Source organism: Typha angustifolia, chromosome 7 (assembly GCF_048772165.1).
Source record: "Typha angustifolia cultivar Huaian chromosome 7, ASM4877216v1, whole genome shotgun sequence".
In the NCBI taxonomy this organism is placed as follows: Eukaryota; Viridiplantae; Streptophyta; class Magnoliopsida; order Poales; family Typhaceae; genus Typha; species Typha angustifolia.
In genome coordinates this window covers 6,060,373-6,068,754 of record NC_133245.1, presented here as the reverse complement: position 1 = coordinate 6,068,754, position 8,382 = coordinate 6,060,373, and the positions used below count along the sequence as shown (strand labels likewise).

At 35.3% G+C, this 8,382-nt stretch overlaps 1 protein-coding gene across 3 annotated transcripts; it reads left to right on the top strand.

Annotated features, from left to right (window-relative positions):
- Nucleotides 1–450: 450 nt before the first annotated feature.
- LOC140763591 (transcription factor E2FB-like) lies at nucleotides 451–6,908 on the top strand. 3 transcript variants are annotated; one of them, XM_073101853.1, is made up of 14 exons: nucleotides 451–779; nucleotides 1,909–2,101; nucleotides 2,291–2,347; nucleotides 2,420–2,505; nucleotides 2,691–2,779; nucleotides 2,860–2,908; nucleotides 5,365–5,417; nucleotides 5,495–5,545; nucleotides 5,632–5,680; nucleotides 5,777–5,842; nucleotides 5,917–5,993; nucleotides 6,086–6,317; nucleotides 6,394–6,460; nucleotides 6,591–6,908. In XM_073101853.1, exons 1-13 carry the CDS (start codon nucleotides 555–557, stop codon nucleotides 6,457–6,459), a joined length of 1,293 nt encoding a protein of 430 aa, XP_072957954.1. In that variant the 5' UTR covers nucleotides 451–554; the 3' UTR covers nucleotide 6,460; nucleotides 6,591–6,908. The 3 variants fall into 3 exon arrangements, with proteins under 3 accessions (XP_072957954.1, XP_072957951.1, XP_072957953.1); XM_073101850.1 differs by having other exon boundaries at nucleotides 452–779; nucleotides 1,906–2,101; nucleotides 6,591–6,905; XM_073101852.1 differs by having other exon boundaries at nucleotides 452–779; nucleotides 1,906–2,101; nucleotides 6,394–6,908.
- Nucleotides 6,909–8,382: the final 1,474 nt, after the last annotated feature.

The window sequence follows — 8,382 nt, the reverse complement described above, 5'->3', positions numbered from 1 at the left end:
ACCCTCATAAACATTATATAAAATATCAACTTCACCTCTGACCACGTCAGGAGATCCAAGTCAGCAAACACTTGTCTGTACTTGGTGGGGTCACCCTTGGGTCCATCTTAACGTATTGCTGCACCAGAGTTGCACGTGAAACGCGTACCCCTAGGAGGCGGCGCTTAGTTAAAGACTTAATAAAAATCTTAAACGCGGATTCGAACTCGCCGAGTGCCGTCGTTTCCTCCCGTCACCCCCTAACCAAATGTATCAGATCCTCTGCAAAGACAATTGCACATGCTGCTATATTAAATATTTCATCCTGCCAATGATATTTGGCCCAGTAGATAATCGTATAAACTTCCTGTATTCTAATTAGCAGACGATCTTGGAAAGGACGGGAATAAAGTTAATAATAACAGAAATTAAAATAATTAAAAAAAAAGAGTTCTCTTTATATTTTTCCCTCTCTCCTCACCGTCCCTCTTCCTTTCCCTCCCTCTTCTCCCCTTCAAAACCCTACCTTGTCTACCCTTCTCTTCTCCTCTTCTCTCTTCTCTCTCTTCGTCGCGATGTCGCGATTCGAGGGTTCGAGCATCCTCCATATGCCGCATCCCCGCCTTCAATCGCCGCCGGTTCGCCGCGCGCCGGCACATGTCTTCCGCCCCTCCGCCGCCGCATCCACCGAACCAAGCCCTCCCCTCTCCTCCTCCTCATCCAACGTCATCGGGATGCGCTCCTATGCTCCGAGATTCCTTCCCGATGTGGATCGTCCCGCCCCTCCTCTCGAGCCTTTCGTGAGTTCGTGATTTTGTTGCGATATTCTTGATGTTGATTCCTTCTTGCCTATAGTGATGATTTATTTTTTTTTGCTCCTTGCTTAGTGCTTGGTGGTGGTGTTGTCGGTCTCTTGTTGGTAAATTTAAGTTTTGTGATGTGGGGTTTATTATATTCAGGTAGGAAGATTGATAGATATTGGGAAAATTGCAATGTTTTGCTGAATCTGCAATTGAGACACTGGAAATTCATTTGAGATCATCAAAATTTAACTTTGATACTTAGCGTTTTGGTAGTCTATCTGCACCTGTGAGCTCTTGTCAAATTTAGCACATTAAAATGAAAGGGTTTTGATCGACTTTGCAGCCTGGGCGATCGAAGCAAGTGAAAATGGGACCCTTTTTGTTTGTAATTTCTTTCCTCTGATTTGCCGTTCTGGCTATCTTCTTTTTGCTCCATAAGGGCCACTGACTAGCGAAGTTTCCACTATATGGTTGAACCCTTAATGGCTTGATTTCTTCTTGTATATTTGCAACAAAGGATCACACCTCTTTAACATTATTGATTGTCTGAGCTAGATTTTAATGCACATGATTGTTTATTTCTTTTTCTGCCTTGTACTATATTTTTCTAGGAGGAATTTGTATCTTAGCTTAAAGAATCAAATCTCTTACGTATCCACAGGAATATCTGTGTAGGGAACTTTCTACTTTTTCTACTTTCTAGTTTCTAGTATCATGAGACAACTAGATCAGCTTTACATATATATATATATATATATATATATATATATATACAAACATAGATAATTGTGGTCATGCATACACAGTGCACAGTTTTACTAATTCTTATCTGGATCTTTTAATCCGTTCTCAACTGAATCCAGCAGTTTAGTGTCCTATTACCCTATACATATAGTTATATAGTTATATTGTTGGCAATCTTTGAGAGTTTATGCAAGACGTACTGCTTTTTGTTGGCCAATTCAGTAGGACTAGGCATCTAACAGTAGAAGTTTATCTTTGAACACTAGCATTCATGGATTTATAATATGTCTCTTTTGCCATGTACAAGGTATAGGCTTTAATGTTGTTCTATTGGCATATTTATTTTGCTTTTCATTTTTCTTCTGTTTCAAATTTCCAGCAGATAAAGAAGCAGAAGGATGGACCAGAAAAAGTCAAAGTTGAGGGTGGTGAAGGAGCAGGCGAAGAAGGGCATAAAGAGGAATTCAATGTTGAGATGCTTCCAACTCCATCAGAAGCAATTTTTAAACGTTCAAGGAAGCTGAAACCTTCAAAACCTAAAAATTTTATGCCAGAAACACCTGGATTAACTGAAGGTAATTTTTTAGAATATGCCATAATGCACATTTGCATCTATAACAGTCTGTCGGAGTAGTTCTTGCATTTAACATTATTTTCCATATGCATAGAGTTAACAGCTGCTGCTGACCATGAGTATATGTGCTTATTCAACCAAGAGAATGCAATATTTATTTTATTGACCACTGTTTTCCATGTGTTTTCAGGAGACCACAAAAATTCTATTCTGTCAGCTAACAATTGTCGTTATGACAGTTCTCTAGGTAATGGAGAGTTCTTCTAAAAGTCTTCTTATGTATTATTCTTGAATGTCTGATTGTTATCATGCTTTACAGGCTTGTTGACAAAAAAGTTCATCAATCTGCTTCAGCAAGCAGAGGATGGAACTCTTGATTTGAACAGAGCAGCAGATATTTTGGAGGTATGACTCAACTAATCATTAGAAGCTGAGCCCAAATAGTTGGAAGTAAAAACTTGGTTTTTGCTGTTGTTGGCTTAACTAATTTTCCAATATTTCTTATATCTTGCTTTTCTATGTTGTATTCTCATTGTTTAGGAATGAACGATCTTATGTACTCACTACTTTTAAGTCCGGTTCTTTGACAGGTCCAGAAGAGGAGGATATATGATATAACAAATGTTCTTGAAGGAGTAGGGTTAATTGAAAAAACCTTGAAGAATAGGGTCCATTGGAAGTAATTCAATAGACTGTTGTTTTTTTTTCATATTGATTAAGTCAAAATGCTTGAGTTACTAACAAGAAATCTTTGAATAGGGGAATTGATATGTCACGGCCAAAGGATGATCAAACTGCCATGTTGAAGGTGCATTGTACGCTTATTCTGTTAAATACTATGTTGTATTCTGTCTTTCTAGTGTAAATTCCTTTTATGAGTTGTTTCTTGACTAGAAAAATTATTATCACATTATTGTAAACATTTTCTTCCACATCTTTATAGTTATTAAAACAGTGTGTGTACTGCCTGTTCCACTATCTTAATGCAATCTTGATTTTGAAATTAGGAAATGATGAAACTTTGCCTCAATACATCGGAAACTTAATGTCGACATCTTAAAGATCAGAAAATTGTCATTCAATAATCAACTCTTACGGTTACGACTCAGGCATAACTTGAAAATTTACTAATACACTAATCAGTTGTTTATCTCTTAATTGTTAAGCAAGACTTCACAGTGCTGAGGTAGCACAATCATTTCTTATATATATATATTCACTTTTCTAGCGTGTGACTAACTTGGATCCTCATCACAAGACATCCAATTTATTTCAATGTTTCATAATGTTCTGCAAAGAGCACAAAAAGGAACTGTATACAAGAATTCATGTAATAGTAAATAGAGTTAGAGCATCAATTGATTTACTGATTGCTTGATCCACAGATGACATTTCCAAAATGCTTTAGATGATGCATTTGTGCATTTTACATATTCCAGATTACAATGGCCAGTGCAATTCATCAATTTATAGATATGCATATGTTTTGTCTATTAGGAAACTGAATTAGTTGTTCTCTTGAATTACTAAACAAGTATACATCATATGTAATATATATAATTTCTTATTATTTGACTTGCGGAAGAATCAAAGCGTCAACAGAAATTACAGTGTCATGCCTAAGATCTTTATTTTATGTTTACTCTACCTTAGTATATAAGGATTCTTTATAAGGAGAAAAAGGGGCCAGGTTCTTTCTAGAGATGTAGCTGCAAAAATCCTTTGTGAGGAATTTGTATTTTCATAATCAAATGCTCTATGTCAACCCCTAATGAAAGTAGTCGTAGCTAAGATTGTGATCAGGTGAGGTAGGAGGAAGAAGTGAGATCCGGTCCTCAGTCTTGCTTGGACCTACAGAACTTGCGTTTAAAGTTTAAACCATTGAACAGGAAGAAGTTTTGATGCTATTCAGATTGTATTTTGCCTACCTGACCTGTATTAAGTTAAATGAGTCTCGGTACAGTTTAGTTTGTATCTGGGTTTAACTGACCCATATTGAAACTATTTATTTCAAATTAAATTGGTTCGTGTGCTGGTTTAATCAGCTGACCTGACTCAATTTGGTCTTTCCTTTTTCTTTCTCCCTCCTCAGCAGATCTTAACCCTAGCCACCGCCTTTTTGTCTCCTTGAACAACTCTCCTCCTTTGTTCGGTAGGCAGTTCAGTAGGCAGTGCTTAAATTGATAAATATATGTAAAGCAAGTCAAAAATGAATGGAAAAGAGATCTTGAAGAGAAATGCAGAACATAGGCACTTTACTCTAAAACAAGGACTTCTTGTGCATGTCTAGGCATCATTGGGTTTTAAAAGACAAGATACTAAGACTCCAATAAGTCATATATGGGTCCTATGTGTGTCATATTAGGGACCACAAATGCATGTGGAACCTATGCTGGAACATGGATCACAGTTTAGAACAGTGACTGATTGTGCCAACAGTTACCTGCTCTACTGAATCTAAATTAGTGAATCATGAACTTCAATTTCTCAATATCTTATTTTTCAATCCATTCTCACCTTTTCTTTCGTACAACAATTTTAGAGTGAAAAGAGACATCATCCCCAAGACATTCGATCTTACTTTCCTCCTTTTTTGTATTCCTTTTACAAATTCCCACCCTCTATGCAATGTAATTGAATTGACAAGTACATGTGAACGGCAATGATTAAGAATATGATCAGGTGAGAGGGTGAGAAAATGAAAGGAAGTCCAAAAGGAAAGGGTGTTGATGGAAGCATTCTCTTAATGTTGCATATGAAAATACTGTAAGATTTTTGAAGTACAGTAGAGGATAATGGTGGTAGCCAAGAAGTCTTGAACCTGCAAAGATGGGGTGAGGATGAAGGAATAGAAGATAGTTTGAAGAACATAATGTGAAATCAATTGAATTTTGATTGCAATAGATCTCACTTATAGTAGGCATATTGTTGTACGCACCACTGCTTGATCTAGATAATTAGTGGTCAATGATTGTTTTAACTCAATTTGTTAATTTTAACTAACTGGGCCCTTGATCCTGCATTTACAGTGTGACGAGTCAAATTCTTAGAGTTGCAATTATTTTAAATGAGCTTACTATAGCCCACTCTTTAGGTATGGATTCTGCTATTAGTGTCAACCAATATTCACATAATTGTTCGTGCATTTTGTCTATGTAAGCCTGAATTAACCAATATGAGCTTGATACCCAAATGTATAAGTATTTCTACTCTTTGTACATTTTTTCTATATCTCTGTTTTTCATATGAGCAAAATTGTCACAGGCTGAAGTTGAATCTCTTTTTAAAGAAGACTGCAGGCTAGACCAAATGATAAGGTGAGTTCTGAGAAAAGACAAGAAATGATTCTGCAATCCTTTCCTTGCCTTACTCAAACTTTTGCTTGATTTTGTAGAGATTTACAAGAGAATCTACAAGTTTTGACTGCAGATGAGAACACTCGAAAGTAAACTCACCGGACTTTGTTTTTTCATCTTATGCTTAATTATTTCATCTCGTAAATTGAAACCTGATGGGTAGCTATTTGTTTAGATTGCTCTATCTCACTGAGGAAGATATTAACAATACTCCAAGATTTCAGGTTTGGCTTTTCTTGTATTTGCGCACCTAGTTAAATTGCTCCTTATTTGATGATGCTTTGTAATTTTGTGCTTAATCATATCAACATTTATTTCAGGGTGCTACTCTTATTGCAATAAAAGCTCCTCATGGAACCAGTGTTGAAGTTCCTGATCCTGATGAAGTGAGTATGGCAAATAAGCTGGGGAGGTAAGACTATTGGCCAAAAATGGTTACTGACATTACTTTTCTGAATAGGGTATTGACTTTCCACAAAAGCATTACCAAATCCTCTTGAGAAGCTCGATGGGCCCAATAGATTGCTATTTAATCAGGTAATCTCTTGTTTACAGTCATGATAATGGAACCTGAGAGGATTAGGTCTATTTGTTCAAAATTCTAATCCAGGTTGCTCATTTCTTATCAGTAATCATGAAGAAAGAGATGACACTTCAAATCAGAACCAGCAGCCAGCAGCAATGGAGTTGGACGTTGAGAGATGCAATAATAATGCTGCGCTGTTGCAGCCAACAGATTGTGTTACAAATGGGACATCCGAACGAGGACAAGACTATGCTGCGTCCAAGAGCTCTCCAGATTCACCTGTCTCACAAGAATCCATGGCTGGCATTTTGAAAATTGTACCATCTGATCTTGATGTAAGTGTAAAACTGCTGAATGGGAACTTAAAAGTACTCGGAGGTTACTGATAGTTACTCTGCGTTTTCGTTGCAGGTGGACGCTGATTACTGGCTTCTATCGGACATTGGAGTCAGTATGACAGATACATGGGGAAGCTGATGTATCCTTAGCCTGATTTACTTGGATGGTTTTCTAATTCATTTGAGAAGAACTTATCATTTTGCTTGACCCTAAGAAAATGGAAGTGTCATAGAAGAATCAATTGGTTTTTCCTTTATTGCCACTTTCAGAATTACAATGCAGACGGCAGCTCTTGTACATCTCAGCTTGATAGATGAGAATTACACCTACGCTCCAAATTAGTCAGGGTCAACACCTGGAGTTTCATACAATTTCTTGTGTATCCATTCCCTGGGTATGCATTAGCTTGTACAGAGCATAAAGGTTGGATAGTGTAGGAGAAAAAAAATAATAATTGGGGACTGGGGGTTTTTATCTTACCTATCCCTCAAATTTGTCTATTTGTAAATTCTGACAGTTAATTCTTATTATTTCGGAAATAATAAGGCCTTATATTTCTTTTAATGTCTATTTTCTTGTAAACTCTTTTGCTTGTTGCATCATATATATATATATATATATAGGGGTTTTTTGGCCTATATATCCTTCAAAAGAATTCGTATATGCATGTATGCAAAAAGTGATATTTGTACATATATACACCCTCAAAACACATCTTTTACATGTATACTCTTTAAAACTCTTTCTTTTCAGTGAAAATTCATTAAAGTCAACTTACTGCTAAAAAGTTAAATAATTTAAATATAGAAAGATAAAGCTAGTTTTATTTTAGCTTTTAAGTATTCATTTAGTGCAGAGTGTTTTTGTCTTATTTTCTATTAAGTTATTCAAGCTTAATTTGAAAAATACCCATAAGGGTGTATATGCACACAAAAAAAATCCTCTTTACACATTGTGTCATATTTTGTAAAGTAATGTTTCCTTATGATTTCATAATGAATTGTTCATCAATTTTTTTTTGGTGGCTAAATTACAGTTTAACACCTCTTGGTGACTATGACCGAGAATTATTTATACCCCTGAATTTGAGAATCAGAGACGTGGGTCGATTGAAATTAAAGCAATTCAAGACCCCAATTTGTTTGTTGTTTCGCTTTTCGTCTAAGATACTTTTAAGTATGTGATTGTGACGTGAGCAATTGTAACTCTCATATTTTCCTAAGTAGTTTGTTGTTGGAGAAAACTTATACATAGACAACATTACCCTCTAATTTAATTTGAGGGACACTCATTCACTCTCCCCCCTTATCTTGACCTAATTACATATTACAACCCATCCCTACTCATTTTCTCCCATTTCGTTTAACCTTCCTCATCTCATCTGTGGATAATCTTTAACTTCTCACCTTCTTTCCCAAGCAATTTCTCTTTGGATAATTGAAGCCACATCTCTATTGAAAGCATATTTACACTTTTTTTTTTTTAAAAAAAATATTTAGGGGCTGTTTGGTTGGAGATTTTTATAATTGTTGCATTAATAGATATAATGTCTAACTCAACCATTATTTGGTTTGGTGTATCAAATTTGATCTAAGTGGATGCCAAAAGATTACATTTAGCCTAACTTGACCCATCATCTTTTCTCATTTCAATTGAAATTTAATTTTTTATTTCAACTGAAATTTAATTTTCTTTCGATTGAGAATACAGTTGCAATCTTTTGATTCTAAGAAATATAATTAAATACTTAAAATTATAATGTCAAAATAGTATTATAAAATACAACAACTAAATACTTATTTATCAAATACATTATTATAAAATATAACAAACGAGACATGTGTTTAACAAATACAGCATTATAAAATACAATCAACCAAATAATCTATTTGTTTTTCTAGATGCAACATCTAGAGAAACGTGTATTTCAAAATAAAAGGTAACTGAGATCGAAAAGACAGACTTAATGCATATATGTATTTCTAAGTACAAGAAACCAAACAACCCCTTAGGTTGATCCAACTAAAGAAAAAAAAAAATAGATGTAAGCCCCAATAAGGC